Source organism: Ranitomeya imitator, chromosome 3 (genome assembly GCF_032444005.1).
Source record: "Ranitomeya imitator isolate aRanImi1 chromosome 3, aRanImi1.pri, whole genome shotgun sequence".
NCBI lineage: Eukaryota > Metazoa > Chordata > Amphibia > Anura > Dendrobatidae > Ranitomeya > Ranitomeya imitator.
Genome location: NC_091284.1, coordinates 379,382,807 through 379,399,281, shown reverse-complemented (window position 1 = coordinate 379,399,281; position 16,475 = coordinate 379,382,807). Strand labels below are relative to the sequence as shown.

The window sequence follows — 16,475 nt, the reverse complement described above, 5'->3', positions numbered from 1 at the left end:
CACAGAAAGCACAGTGATTACCAGTGACATTATACACAATAGCTCTGTGTATAGTATACAGTGTAACGGCTCGTTTCCATTTGCGAGAAGCACGTCTGTGTCTCGCATGTGAAAACCAAGCTCTGGCGCCAGCACTTGGGAGCTGAGCGGGCAGCTCCATGTGTTGCTATGCGGCCACACGCTCCGCTCTGGAGTGCCGGTGCCAGAGCTTGGTTTTCACATGCGAGACACGGACGTGTTTCTCGCAAATGGAAACGAGCCCTAAGTGTAAAAGTACCAGGCTCATGTAGAAGAGAGGCCCACCGGCATCTATTTCAGCTATATGTGCATGTGAGGGCACATATTCAGCTGAAATGTATTACAAAGCAGAGACCTGGCTCCCTGCACTGCAATACATTCCTCTGGCCAATCAGTGGCCAGCAGCTGATATCGGCGTGTCCATCACAGGCACTGCATGATAGGGACACCATGAGCCACTCTTGATGGGCACACCAAAGTCAACAGATAGCCTCTGCATTACCACTACTGTGTCCACCACTACCTCCCTGGGCATGCACAGTGCGCCAATGAAGCTGGTGTGCATACACACAGCTTACTGCGCATTGTTCTGGAGGAAGAGATTTGGAATTAGCCGGTGGTGGCGCCAATCTTGCACATTATATTACTCACTTGCACAGAGCATGACAACATGATTATTTGGACGATTAGATTAGAAGAAGAAAACGCCCACCTAACTAGTAGCCTACTGATTTGTCAAATGAAGTAAACAATAAAGCAGTATAAAGAGTGGGATAAAGACATGGGGCCGATAGCTTTTCAACAATCAGGTTCCCTTTTTCCCTTTCCTAACATGGCTATTTTCAGTTTTTGCGGTTTTGATTTTAACTCGTCTTCTTCTAAGAACCAAAATATTTTTATTTTGTAAGTCAACATAGGCATATGAGGGCTTTTTTTGTGGGATTCCAAGTGCAGAAAAATTGTGAAAAAAAAGTGCAATTCCACCAATCTTTATTTTATTTTCCTTGTTCACTACTGTATATGGTAAAAATGACATGGCAATATGATTCTCCCGATCAGTTCGATTATGGAAATACCAAGCACGCATAGGTTTTTTTTTTAGGTGCTGAAAAAAAAATCTGAAAAATTTGAAAAAAGTTGTTTGCGTTTTCAATTTACGAAACCTGCAATGTTTTCAATATTTTGTTGATTGGGCTAAGTAAAAGCTCATTTTTTGCTCCCTGAGCTGATGCTTTTTTTGTTATGATTTTGGGGTAGATAAGTTGTTTTTGCCTCTTATTGCATTTTTTGCACTGTCACAGCATCCAAAAAAACATAATACTGGCTTCTAGATTTTTTTCTCATTACACCTTTTATGGATCGGGTTCATTAATTTTATCAGACTTTTACCAATGTAAAGATTCCATATATTTATATTGTTTTATATCTCTATTTTTAAGGGGACTTTTATTTATTTTTTAAACTTTTTTTTTAAGCTTTTCACTTTTCTTTTTCCCCTTAGAGAATTTGAACCTTCAATCATTCGATCACTTGTGCTATATACAGCAATGCCATCGTACTGCTGTAAAGAGCAAAAAATCACAGTCTGATATGAAGGTAAGCCAGAAGCTGACATTCACAGGAGTTCTGTCATGACAGGCATAGGGACCTTCGGCATACCGCAGCTGTCATGGCAACTCATCGCATAGGGACCTTCAGCATACCGCAGCTGTCATGGCAACTCATCGGCAATCATTGGTCCCAATCCTGTGATCTACTATTTCATAGTGGCAGAGATGCACTTAAAGGGATTATTTGGTAAAAAGTTATCATCGAACCACAGGATAAGTGATGACTTGATTGGTATTTGATCTCCCATTCTATGTGTGCACACCACACCCATACAGTTACACTCTGTGGCAGAGCAGGGAAAATCGATCTCCTTCCAGTGCCACCTGGCCACTATGGGGCCCCTGAGCAGTAGGGGGGTCCTGGTGCCAGCTCCCAGCCCATCATCGCAAGTTCAACTGTATCGGCTGGATGCCGATACAGGTGACCGCATTGATGAGAGTGGGAGCGTTGCGCTCCCTCTCCCATCATCCCCCTCTCAGCGACTGATGTCTCTGACACAAACACTGACAGCAGATGCGACAACGTCACTACACAGCAGTACACTTCTGTCCGGAGATGTGTGGGTGCTCGGGTCAGTGGAGGAATGAGGATGAGAGGTGAGTATTGTATTTATTTTTTTATGGGGGTGCATTATACTATACAGGCCTAGGGGGTGCTTTATATTATATAGAGTTTGCCTATGGAGGATGCATTATACAATATAGAGTCTGTCTCTCGGGGGTGCATTATACAATATAGAGTCTCCCTATGGGGGTGCATTATACTATATAGAGTCTCCCTATGTGGGGTGCATTATACTATAAAATTTGCCTATGGGGGTGCATTATACTATATAGAGTCTCCCTATGTGGGGTGCATTATACTATAAAATCTGCCTATGGGGGTGCATTATACATTGTAGAGTCTGACTTTAGAGGGTGAATTATACAATATAGAGTCTGCCTATAGGGAGTGCACTAGACTATACAGTCTGCCTATGGGGGGCATTATACAATACAGAGTCTGCCTTTGGGGGGCTGCATTATACTATATAGAGTCTGCCTATAAGGGGTGCATTATACTATATAAAGTCTCCCAATGGGGGGTACATTATGCAATATAGATTCTGCCTATGGGGGTGCGTTATACTATAGAATCTGCCTATGGGGGGTGCTATATACAATTTAGAGTCTGCATATGGGGGTGCATTATACAATATAGAGTCTGCCTATGGGGAATGCATTATACTGTAGAGGCCTATGAGGATTGCATTGTACTATATGGAGCCTTATGGGGTAAATATAGAAAAAAAATATTGTGCCAATAAATACATTTCTTTATGTAAATAAAAAAAAAACAATAAAAGTACACATATTTAGTATCGCCGCGTCTGTAGCGGCCTGACCTATAAAACTGTCCCACTAGTTAACTCCTTCAGTGAACACCGTAAAAAAAAAAAAAAACACGAGGCAAAAAACAATGCTTTATCATTATACTCCCGCCGAACAAAAAGTGGAATAACACGCGATCAAAGAGATGGATATAAATAAACATGGCACCGCTGAAGACGTCATCTTGTTCCGCAAAAAACGAGCTGCTATACAGCATCATCAGCGAAAAAATAAAAAAGCTATAGCCCTCAGAATAAAAGGACGCAAAAATAATTATTTTTCTATAAAATAGTTTTTATTGTATAAAAGCGCCAAAACATAAAAAATGATATAAATGAGGTATTGCTGTAATCGTACTGACCCGAAGAATAAAACGGCTTTATCAATTTTACCAAACATCGAACAGTATAAATGCCCCCCAGAAGAAATTCATGAATTGCTGTTTTTTGTTCATTCTGCCTAACAAAAATCAGAATAAAAAGCGATCAAAAAATGTCATGTGCCCAAAAATGGTACCAATAAAAACGTCAACTCATCACGCAAAAAGAAGACACCTCACATGACTCTGTGGACCAAAATATGGAAAAATTATAGCTCTCAAAATGTGGTAACGCAAAAACTATTTTTGCAATAAAAACCGTCTTTTAGTGTGTGACAGCTTCCAAACATAAAAACCCGCTATAAATAGTAAATCAAACCCCCTTTTATCACTCCCTTAGTTAGGAAAAAATAACAAAATAAAAAAATGTATTTATTTCTATTTTCCCATTAGGGTTAGGGCTAAAGTTAGGGTTAAGCTTGGGGCTAAAGTTAGAGTTAGGGTTGGGGCTAATGTTAGTGTTAGGGTTAGGGCTAAAGTTAGGGTTAGGGTTGGGGCTAAAGTTAGGGTTAGGATTACATTTATGGCTGGGATTAGGGTTGGGATTAGGGTTAGGGGTGTGTCAGGGTTAGGGGTGTGGTTAGGGTTATGGTTGGGATTAGGGTTAGGGGTGTGTTGGGGTTAGGGGTGTGGTTAGGGTTGTGATTAGGGTTAGGGGTGTGTTGGGGTTAGGGGTGTGGTTAGGGTTGTAATTAGGGTTAGGGGCATGTTCGGGTTAGGGGTGTGGTTAGGGTTGTGATTAGGGTTAGGGGCGTGTTTGTGTTAGGGGTGTGGTTAGGGTTATGGTTAGGGTTGGGATTAGGGTTAGGGGTGTGTTGGGGTTAGGGTTGGAGTTAGAATTGGGGGTTTCCACTGTTTAGGCACATCAGGGGATCTCCAAATGCAACATGACGTCCAATCTCAATTTCAGCCAATTGTGCGTTGAAAAAGTAGAACAGTGCTCTTTCCCTTCCGAGCTCTCCCGTATGCCCAAACAGAGGTTTTCCCCATCATATGGGGTATCAGCGTACTCAGAACAAATTGGACAACAACTTTTGGGGTCCAATTTCTCTTGTTACCCTTGGGAAAATAAAATTTGGGGGCTAAAAAATCATTTTTTGTGGGAAAAAAAGGTTTTTTATTTTCACGGCTCTGCGTTATAAACTGTGAAACCTTTTGGGGTTCAAAGTTCTCGCAACACATCTAGATAAGTTCCTTGGGGGATCTAGTTTCCAATATGGGGTCACTTGTGGGGGGTTTCTACTGTTTAGGTACATCAGGGGCTCTGTAAATGCAACGTGACAAAAAAAAAGACTATTCCATCTAAGTCTGCATTACAAACGGTGCTTCTTCCCTTCCGAGCTCTGCCATGTGCTCAAATGGTGATTCCCCCCACATATCGGATATCAGCTTACTCAGGACAAATTGGACAACAACTTTTGGGGTCCAATGTCTTCTGTTACCCTTGGGAAAATACAAAACTGGGGGCTAAAAAATCATTTTTGTGGACATTTTTTTTTTCACGTCTCTGCGTTATAAACTGTAGTGAAACACATGGGGGTTCAAAATTCTCACAACACATCTACCGTAATTAAGTTCCTTAGGGGGTCTACTTTCCAAAATGGTGTCACTTGTGGGGGGTTTCCACTGTTTAGGCACATCAGGGGCTCTCCAAATGCGACATGGCGTCCTATCTCAATTCCAGTCAAATTTGCATTGAAAAGTCAAATGTCGCTCTTTCCCTTCCGAGCTCTGCCATGCGCACAAACAGAGGTTTACCCCCACATATGGGGTATCAGCATACTCAAGACAAATTGCACAACAACTTTTGGGGTCCAATTTCTCCTGTTACCCTTGGTAAAATAAAACAAATTGGATTTGAAATAATTTTTTTGTGAAAAAAAGTTAAATGTTTATTTTTTTAAATATTCCAAAAATTGGAACACCTGAAGGGTTAATGAACTTCTTGAATGTGATTTTGAGCACCTTGAGGGGTGCAGTTTTTAGACTGGTGTTTCGCTTGGGTATTTTCTATCATATAGACCCCTCAAAGTGACTTCAAATGTGATGTGGTCCCTAAAAACAAATGGTGTTGTAAAAATGAGAAATTGCTGGTCAACTTTTAACCCTTATAACTCCCCAACAAAAACAAAATTTTGGTTCCAAAATTTTGCTGATGTAAAGTAGACATGTGGGAAATGTTACTTATTAAGTAGTTTGTGTGACATATCTCTGTGATTTAAGGGCATGAAAATTCAAAGTTGAATACTTGCGAAATTTTCAAAATTTTTGCCAAATTTCTGTTTTTTTCACAAATAAACGCAAGTAATGTCAAGGAAGTTTTACCACTATCATGAAGTGAAGTACAATATGTCATGAGATAACAATGTCAGAATCACCAGGATCCATGCAAGCATTCCAGAGTTATAACCTCATAAAGGTACAGTGGTCAGAATTGAAAAAATTGGCCTGGTCATTAACATGCAAACCACCCTTGGGGAATAAGGGGTTAAATGTAAAGTGGACACTTATTGTTATAGAGGAACGCAGGTTACTGCAATGTTACTTTCTATGGGGTAAAATGTGGGCACTGTGTTCTAGGGCATTACACAAGGCATTGCTATATTCTAGAGGGTTGTTTTACCATCTAGAGGCACACAGAAACACACAGCAGGTGCAGTAATAGGGGCATATATGGCATCAGCGGCTCAGTATTGGGATATCAGCAGGATGAGCAGTTTGTGCAGGTTGTGAATAGTTCCATTGGGGACAGTGCTGAAATTATGATAAGTGAAATGTGTCTTTATTGTTATCTCTGCAGCCGAGTCGTGTCTGGAAGAAGTCATCATGTCGGTCTGGGCCAGATGGAAAATATGTGAAAAGTGAACGACTCCATCAGAAAGAAAGTCAGCTGTAAGTCACTATCTGTAACTGTGCTGTGATCTCTTATGTGTTCCGTAGGACTAGTATCTACCACTGACCATATGGCGGTAATATCAATGTTGCTCTTTATAATGAGATAATTTTCAGCAACACTGTGGTCATCTGCTGAGGTTCTCCTCCACTATTAGGGTGCACCACCCAGTTGTAATCAAGGGGCCCACTCAGAAGTTTCGCCTCCCGCGCCCACCCCCCAGGCCAAAACCCCAGCTACGCCTCTGGATGTAGTCCTACATTGCAAATAGGTGCAGCAGTATTCTGTAGTTTGTGGGGAAGGAGCTCTACTCCAACTCTTCATGCATTAGACTATGGTCACTTTTCTGTTCACCTCATAAGTACATTGGCGGAAGCTGCCCCAGGGTTCCCCAGTGCAGTGGGTGACACTTTTACCCCACTAATAAATGTGCCACAGTCTAAAAATCAATGTCAGGTTGTACTTACTAACTTATCTAATTTGGCTGATGGTGGAAGTATTTGATAATTTGGGTGTCAAACTCGTATGTTAAAAATTTACTTGGACTGGATTTTTAAAGTGCACTGAAATGCCCCCCATTATATCTCCCACCTGATTTACATATGGCTCATATCATTTCTACAAAAAAAGGTAACATTTTATAGCAGAGCAAGTGCCTACACAGCGTTAGCTTCCATATGTGAAAAAATGCTGTGTTACCTGAGTAACATATTTTTCATGGTATTTATATTATATTCTTTAGAAGACCGCTCCTAGTATGTATTTAATATCTGTGGCAGTATTAGAGAATGTGGTAACGTTACATTGTTTCCTTAGGTGAGGCATACAACCTTAGCAGAAAAGGGGTTATTCGTTTGAAAACAACTTTGTTCTGTGATTTCCTTCTGTCCCATGCAGATAAAATACAGAATTAAAACGGCACTAAATCAAATCTGTTCTTCACTTGTGGTTGGCAGCTGGGTACTATCTGTTGCTTTCTGCCGGCAGCCATATTAGGCTCTTTAACTATAAAGTGCTTAGTAACAGATGATGCTACAAGTTTTCCCCCATTCTTGCCTGTCTATCTTTAGTATTCTAGCTCCGATAGCTTCCAGGAACAGTTATACATATCAATGAGTTCTGACTTTACATGGGGTCATGAGCGGAGAACCTTCTTCTATGACGTATATATGCCCTAATGATTGATTAAATACCATCTGCTTCTATTTTATTGGCAGAAATAGGAAATGCAATTGCTTATCTTCCCCATAATTTTGTAACAAATATGGGAGGAAAAATAAGTTTTACCTGGGAGGGTTCTCACCATAAAATATTGTATAGCACTTCTCCTGTCATTACCGATCGAAACGTATACACTTCCATTATATTCCCTGTCAGAAGACAAGCCGGACACTTCAAACGTTCTGCCAGTCTGGGTTTTTTGCCACTGAAATGTAATGAAAGGAATTTTCACATGTATATACATAAGTCTAATCACATTAGTCACCAATGGTCACTGAGAAAGCGAACTTATTGAAAGTTGCCAAATATACCCAAAAAATCAGTTACCATATATGTTATGTAAATATTCAGTATACATCTGAGAAAATTGAATTTTCCAAAGTTGAGGGTAATTAACGTCTGGACAAAGGCAACCATTTTAATGTCGGTTGCTGTCTACTGAGTTGTAACTGTAGACATGAGAGCATAACTCCATGATTGAAATCCGGCAGTTCATGGGAGGAATAAAGTTAATTTTCTCCCAGTAGCCTCACTTTCACAAAGTGGCTGGATAGCATGGTAGGGTTACTAACCTGCAGATTAACCCTATATTCTGCAGGTTAATAGCATTTGGGGACACAACAGGTTCCCTTTAAAAATACACTACTCATTTAAAAGGGATTTTCTGATAAAATTAAATACTTTCCATCTATAAGTAAATACTATACTGTAATACTGGCATTTTTCTAATTTGCTGTGGTGGCCATTTTTACATTCATGGCCACAGAAAAAATAGCATTATTGAGTTAGCCTGACAACACTATAACTTAGTTATTGATTGGATAAGTTAACCAAATGACAGTTTAGCAAATCTTATGGGATAGAGCAGGGATGGGCAACATTTTTTGGTCCAAGGGCCACAATGCCATACTGAACCAATCTCAAGGGCTGCAAAAAAAATGTAAAGGGTTATTTACAGCAATAAAGCACGATTTATTGATTTACATCAATAAAGCACGAAGTGGGGAGAGGTCGCCGCCTCTCCCCACTGCAGCTCGCCGGGTGCGCGCGCACGTCGCATTCAGCTCTGCGCGTGCGCACATCTGATTCCTCTGTTTGCGCTCTTTCCTGTCCTCTCTGTCATCCTGGAGGACTGTAACCCGGAAGTAGCTCCCACGCTGCTATGTAAACTGCTTCCTGCTGCTCGTCTGTGCCTGATGTGCATTTGTGTTTACAAGTGCTTCTGGTCGCCTGTGCGTTCCTAGCTCTCTGATCTTGGGTCTCCTCCTCTCTCTGCAGTGCCTGCCTGTTTCCTGTGTTCCTGCCGTGTTCCTTCAGTTCCTTTTCCTCTGCGGTACCTGCCCGGCTCCTATAGCCTTTCCTTGCTCCCGTCAGCCTCAGTGTCTCCATATTGTCCTGCCAGTCTCCGTATCTCCATAGCGTTCCCATCTTCTCCCTCGTCTCAGTAGTTCCTTTCTGTTCCCTCTGTCCCTTTTTGCCTACAGTGTACTTGTCTATCTCAGTCGATCCTCCAGCTTCCGTGGCGATAGTCCCTCATGGGCCTGCCCCTAACTCTCCCTGTATAGGGGGCGGTCCACCTGGTCAGCTCGTCCGAGAGGGGTTCGTCGTCACGGTCCAGTGGGTCCACTCTCCCTTTTCCCTGTTTGAATCGACACGCTCAAATAGGACTGCACTCAGGTGACATCCGAGTGCAGCCAGATTCTTACAGCATCACACTAAGTTTTGAGCATTTGAAGAGAATTTGGAGAAATTCTGCTCAGTTTCTTCTTCAAAAATAGGTGTAAACGAACACAGGTGTACAAGGAGATGCAGCGGTATACATGGTTACCTAGTAACATATAATTTCATAAATGTCTGAAGAATAGACTCCAGCCATGAAGAAATATTTCCCAAGAAAAGAGAATCAACATCAGCCAGCTCATTCATAGCAGGCTCTTGGCAAAGAAAACTGTCAAATCGCATCATGTGAGTGCCATGACAGTTGGAAGAATTTGAAATGAAGTCCGTCCCTCCATTCAAAAGCCAAGATGTGGACGTCCAGGCAAAATATTGGAGTCAACAAGTCGGCTCATCACAAGGTCTATCAGTTTTGGCATGACAAACATGGCATTGTAGGTGGGTTGTATGCTTCGTAATAGTGAGAACACAGAGGTCCATGCCAGCACCATGCAACACACTTTACACAACTCTGGATTGCAACATCGTAAGAAGCGTCGGCTCGAGAATGCAAAAAAGTACGAAGGTGGACAGTAGAAGATTGGTAATGGGGGATTTGGAGTGATGAGATGAAAGACAATAGGCTGGGCTTAGATGGGTGCAAATGGGTCTGGAACAAACAAGGGAAAAAGGGGCTAATGGATCAAGAAATTGAAGGAACTGTCAAGGAAGCCTGATGATATGGGGTTGTTCCACAGCCAAAGGTATTGGATACTTGACCAGGATTGATGGTGGTCTCAATGTTGAGCTATCCTACAAGATGAGCTACTTAGTACACTCAAGTTCTATGGGTATGAAAAGGACGACATAGTGTTCCAGCAGGACAACGACCCGAAAAATACATCAAGATTGGTGAAGAAAGGGTTCAATGACAATGAAGTAGAGGTGCTGGATTGGCACAGTCCCCAGACCTTAACCCAATCAAATACTTGTGGGTAGAGTTGAAGAAAAAGCTGCATACGTACTCAAGTGAGTCGACCAGTATGTACCAATTTTTGGAAAGTGTAGAAGAGACCTGAGATTAGATTTCAGTTGAGACATGTTTGAATCTGATAATAGATAGATAATAGATAAGAACATGCCCAGAAAGATTCAGGCAGTATTGAAAGCTAAGGGTGGATTTACAAAATACTAACAAATCATAAAAATTTAAATTTAGATTTTTATGAGCAAACCAGTAACAATGCAGTGACATGACAAGAACCTGCATAAGTAATCATCTAATATATAAAGCTGAATGTGTGTGTGTGTGTATGTGTGTATGTCCGGGATTGGCATCTGCACCGTCGCAGCTACAGCCACAAAATTTTGCACAGTCACACGTCTGGACCCTGAGAGCGTCATAGGCTACGTTGTGAGGTGAAATTTTAACCCCGCGCTTTCCAATTCACCAAACAATTTTGCCCCTATGTACATAATGGGGAAAAAAGTGAAAGGAAACGTGTTGGAGGCGTCGCAACTACAGAAACAAAATTTTGCACAGTCACACGTCTGGACCCTGAGAGCGTCATAGGCTATGTTGTAAGGCAAAATTTTAACCCCGCGCGTTTCAATTCACCAAACAATTTTGCCCCTATCTACATAATGGGGAAAATAGTGAAAGGAAAAGTGTTGGAGGCGTCGCAGCTACAGCCACAAAATTTTGCACAGTCACACGTCTGGACCCCGAGAGCGTCATAGGCTATGTTGTGAGGTGAAATTTTAACCCCGCGCTTTCCAATTCACCAAACAATTTTGCCCCTATCTACATAATGGGAAAAAATGAAAGGAAAAGTGTAGGAGGCAAATTGACAGCTGCCAGATGTGAACAAGGGGGACTTAAAGAATGAGAGCGATGGCGCCAAAGAGTATATACCGTACAGTTGCTAAGGTGGGGCCCCGACATGGGATACTCACCACACACGGGGATATGAACACACACACAAAATGCGCCACACACTACCACATGCTTGAACACATATTACCCTCAGCACACATTTCACCACACATACACCAACCTCGCCACATAAAAGTCAAAACACAAAAGTCGCCGCTCAAAACTCGCCACGCGCAGAACTCGCCACATGCAAAAACTAGGCTCTTGCAAAACTCGCCACAAGTGCAAAACTCACCTCATGGAAAACTCGCCACACGCAAAACTTGCACACGCGGAAAAATTGCCACATGCACAAAAGTTGCAACACATGCAAAAGTTGCCTCACACAAAACTTGCACATACTCAAAAGGCACCACACATAAAACTCGCCACGCGCAAAACTCGCCATGCGCAAAACTTGCTGCACACAACTTGCTACACTAACCTGTCACATGCAACTCGACACACAAAAAGTTGCTACACGCATGTTGCCACACAAAACTCATCTCACAAAAGTCGCTACATGCATGTTGCCACACGCAACTCAACACACACAACTTGACAAACGAAACTCGCCCTAAAACACACACAAGTCTGGTATTATCCTTCAAAAATAAAAATCTGATCAATAAGCAGACAAACTACAACAAATGTACCATATAGGAAATACGGCAGCTGTCAGTCACATGACCTGTCTATTATGTGTATGTGTGAGCTAATATATACTGCCAGGGGGAGGGCTTCCTGTTGGCTGAGGATTTATCAGGCTGCCAATTTAGCTTACAAATACTGAGGTAAAAATACTGAGCAAATAACGTGTGAACGAGGTCTAATACAGGAGGAGATGACACACAGGTATATACTATATACAGGAGAGATGACACACAGGTATATACTATATAGAGGAGATGACATACAGGTACATATATATACAGGAGGAGATGACATACAGGTATATACTATATACAGGAGGAGATGACATACAGGTATATGCTATATATAGAAGATGACATGCAGGTATATACTATATACAGGAGGAGATGACACAGATATATACTATATACAGGGGAGATGACACAGAGGTATATACTATATACAGGAGGAGATGACATACAGGTATATACTATATATAGAAGGAGATGACATTCAGGTATATACTATATATAGGGGAGATGACAGCAGGTATATACTATATACAGGGGAGATAACATACAGGTATATACTATATACAGGAGATGACATACAGATGTATACTATATATAAGGGAGATGACAAACATGTATATACTGAGGTGATGAGGTGAAAATGAAAAGGTGTGAGTGCAAAATGAGAGGAGTGAGGAAAAAGAGTGGAGTGATCAGAAAATGACAGATGTGAGGTTGAAATGACAAGTGTTAGGGGGGAATAATTATTAGGTTCTGTAGAAGGACGTAGATCTGGGGATTTATTATGATGGAATATAGGCTGAACTGGATGGACAAATGTCTTTTTTCGGCCTTACTAACTATGTTACTATGTTACTATGTTACTATGAATGAGAGGAGTGAGGGAGAAAATGAGAGGTGTGAGGGAGAAAATGAGAGATGTCAGGGGGAAAATGAAAGATGTGATTGGGAAAATGAGAGGCGTGATGGGAAAATATGAGAAGTGAGGTGCTATAACTAACCACAGATATTTACTATGCCCAGGCAACGCCGGGCTCTTCAGCTAGTATACTATATAGTTGAAAGTCAAATTTATGTATAAGATAGCCAAGATGATTGTCTATAAAATGACACTAGTCTAACGTTTGAAGAAGTGAATGTTTAGATATGAAGCCAGAAATTCAAAAATTCAAAACATTGCTACCCTTTTGCTCACCAGTGTATAATTGTATTACTTGAAGCTACAATTCCCAGTATATCTTTAACAATAGTAAGGAGATGCTGGGAGTTGTTATTACATCCATCATCAGATTACAGACCATTTAGGAACCACAGCACTAACCCCTTAACGACCGCCGATACGCCTTTTAACGGCGGCCGCTAAGGGTACTTAAACCACAGCGCCGTTAACTAACGGCGCTGTGGAAAAAATAAATAGTGCCCCCCAGAATCGGATTTTCTCCGGTATCTCGGCTGCCGGGGGTAGCCGAGACCCCAGAGAACATGATTCGGGGTTTTTTTTACCGACCCCGCATTTGCGATCGCCGGTAATTAACCGTTTATCGGCGATCGCAAAAAAAAACAAAACGTGATTTCTTTTTAATTTCTCTGTCCTCCGATGTGATCGCACATCAGAGGACAGAGAAATGGGGTCCCAGGTAGCCCCCCAATACTTACCTGTCTCCCCCGGTGCTCCTCGTGGCTCCCGATGGGCGCTGCCATATTCAAAATGGCGGGCGCATACGCAGTGCGCCCGCCGGCCGGCACTGGGAAAATCTTTGGGGTCTCTGCTGCCGGGGGTAGCCGAGACTCCAAAGAACATGATCGGGGTTGGATTTACCGACCCCTGTTTTGCGATCGCCGCTAATCAACTGTTTACCGGCGACCGCAAAAAAAAAAAAAAAAAAGCAAAGTGTAATTCTCTGTCCTCTGATGTGATCGCACATCAGAGGACAGAGAAAGAGGGGGATTCGGGGACCCTATTATACTTACCGGTGTCCCTGGGTCCTCCTGCTGCTCGTCCTGGCCGCCGGGCGTCTTCTTGGCAAAAGAAAATGGCGGGTGCATGCGCAGTGCGCCCACCATCTGTCGCCATCTGCCGGCCGGCAGGAGAAGAGCAGTTGGGGCTAAAATTAGGGTTAGGGTTAGGGCTAGGGATAGGGCTAGGGTTAGGGCTAGGGTTAGGGTTAGAGTTAGGGCTAGGGTAAGGGCTAGGGTTAGGGTTCGGGCTAAATTTAGGGTTAGGATTGTGTTGTGAATTCTGTGGCTGAATTCACTCCTGTGGTCACAAGTGGTACTGCAGCTTCTGAGCTTCCTCCCTCAGGTGTTCTGGTGAGCTCGTTAGCTGCTTTGTTATTTAACTCCGCCTGATTCTGTCTTCCTTGCTCCTTGTCAATGTTCCAGTGTTGGATCTGAGCTTCTGGATCTTTCCTGTGGCCTGCTGCTCTGCTTAGATAAGTGCTTCTTTGCTTTTGTTGCTACTTTTTCTGTCCAGCTTGTCTATTCGTTTTGCTGGAAGCTCTGAGACGCAAAGGGTGTACCGCCGTGCCGTTAGTTCGGCACGGTGGGTCTTTTTGCCCCCTTTGCGTGGTTTTTTGCTTTAGGGTTTTTTGTAGACTGCAAAGTTCTCTTTGCTATCCTCGCTCTATCTAGAATATCGGGCCTCACTTTTCTGAATCTATTTCATCCCTACGTTTGTCTTTTCATCTTGCTAACAGTCATTATATGTGGGGGGCTGCCTTTTCCTTTGGGGTATTTCTCTGAGGCAAGTCAGGCTTGTTTTTCTATCTTCAGGCTAGTCAGTTCCTCAGGCTGTGCCGAGTTGCATAGGTAGTGTCAGGCGCAATCCACAGCTGCCTTTAGTTGTGCTTAGGATAGGTTCAGGTATTGCGGTCTACAGAGATTCCACGTCTCAGAGCTCGTTCTATTGTTTTGGGGTTATTGTCAGATCACTGTATGTGCTCTGATTACTGGCACACTGTGTTACTGGATTGCCTTCATAACAGGATTGGGGCTAAATTCAGGGTTAGGGTTGGGGCTAAATTTAGGGTTAGGGTTGGGGCTAAATTTAGGGTTAGGGTTGGGGCTAAATTTAGGGTTAGGCTTCTTTCACACTTGTCGCAATGCGTCGGCCCGACATACTGACGCACATTGTGAAAATTGTGCACAACCTGGGCAGCGGATGTAGTTTTTCAACGCATCCCCTGCCCAATCTATGTCCTGGGGAGGAGGGGGCGGAGTTACGGCCACGCATGCGCGGTCAGAAATGGCAGACGCGACATACAAAAAAATGTTACATTGAACGTTTTTTGTGCCGATGGTCCGCCAAAACACAACTGATCCAGTGCACGACGGACGCGACGTGTGGCCATCTGTCATGATCCGTCGGCAATACAAGTCTAAGGGCAAAAAACGCATCCTGCGGGCACATTTGCAGGATCCGTTTTTTGTCCAAAACGACGGATTGCGACGGATGCCAAACAACGCAAGTGTGAAAGTAGCCTTAGGGCTAGGGTTAGGGTTGGGGCTAAAGTTAGGGCTAGGGTTGGGGCTAAAGTTAGGGTTAGAGTTGGGATTAGGGTTAGGGTTTGGATTAGGGTTGGTATTAGGGTTAGGGTTGGCATTAGGGTTACGCTTGGGATTAGGGTTAGGTTTGGGATTAGGGTTAAGGTTAGGGTTGTGATTAGGGGTGTATTGGGATTAGGGTTAGGTTTGAGGTTAGGGTTGAGAATAGGATTAGGGGTGTGTTGGATTTAGGGTTTTGATTAGGGTTATGGTTAGGGTTGACATTAGGGTTGTTTTGGGGTAAGGGTTGTGATTATCGTTAGGGTTAGTGATTAGGATTATGGATCGGGTTGGGATTAGGGTTAGGGGTGTGTTGGGGTTAGGGTTGGAGCTAGAATTGGGGTGTTTCCACTGTTTAGGTACATCAGGGGGTCTCCAAACACGACAGCCAATTTTGCGCTCAAAAAGTCAAATGGTGCTCCCTCCCTTCTGAGCTCTGCCGTGCGCCCAAACAGTGGGTTACCCCCACATATGGGGCATCAGCGTACTCGGGATAAATTGGACAACAACTTTTGGGGTCCAATTTCTCCTGTTACCCTTGTGAAAATAAAAACTTGGGGGCTACAAAATCTTTTTTGTGGAAAAAAAAAATATTTTTTTATTTTCACGACTCTGCATTCTAAACTTCTGTGAAGCACTTGGGCATTCAAAGTTCTCACCACACATGTAGATAAGTTCCTTGGGGGGTCTAGTTTCCAAAATGGGGTCACTTGTGGAGGGTTTCTACTGTTTAGGTACATCAGGGGCTCTGCAAACGCAACATAACGCACGCAGACCATTCTATCAAAGTCTGCATTCCAAAACAGTGCTCCTGCCTTCCGAGCTCTGCCGTGCGCCCAAACAGTGGTTTACCCCCACATATGGGGAACCAGCATACTCAGGACAAATTGGACAACAACTTTTGGGGTCCGATTTCTCTTGTTACCCTTGTGAAAGTAAATACTTGGGGGATAAAAAATATTTTTTGTGGAAAAAAAATATTTTTTATTTTCACGACTCTGCATTCTAAACTTCTGTGAAGCACTTGGGCATTCAAAGTTCTCACCACACATCTAGATAAGTTCCATGGGGGGTCTAGTTTCCAAAATGGGGTCACTTGTGGGGGGTTTCAACTGTTTAGGCACATCAGGGGCTCTCCAAACGCGACATGGCGTCCGATCTCAATTCCAGACAATTCTACATTGAAAAAGTAAAACGGCACTCC

At 42.9% G+C, this 16,475-nt stretch overlaps 1 protein-coding gene across 2 annotated transcripts in view; it reads right to left on the bottom strand.

The window, feature by feature from the left end:
• Window positions 1-16,475, bottom strand: part of IL22RA1 (interleukin 22 receptor subunit alpha 1) — an 89,334-nt gene that overhangs the window by 6,231 nt on the left and 66,628 nt on the right. For both annotated transcript variants that reach the window (XM_069756943.1, XM_069756944.1), the window contains one exon: window positions 7,559-7,697. In XM_069756943.1, coding sequence (XP_069613044.1) covers window positions 7,559-7,697 — 139 coding nt within the window. The remainder of the gene's footprint in view (window positions 1-7,558; window positions 7,698-16,475) is intronic.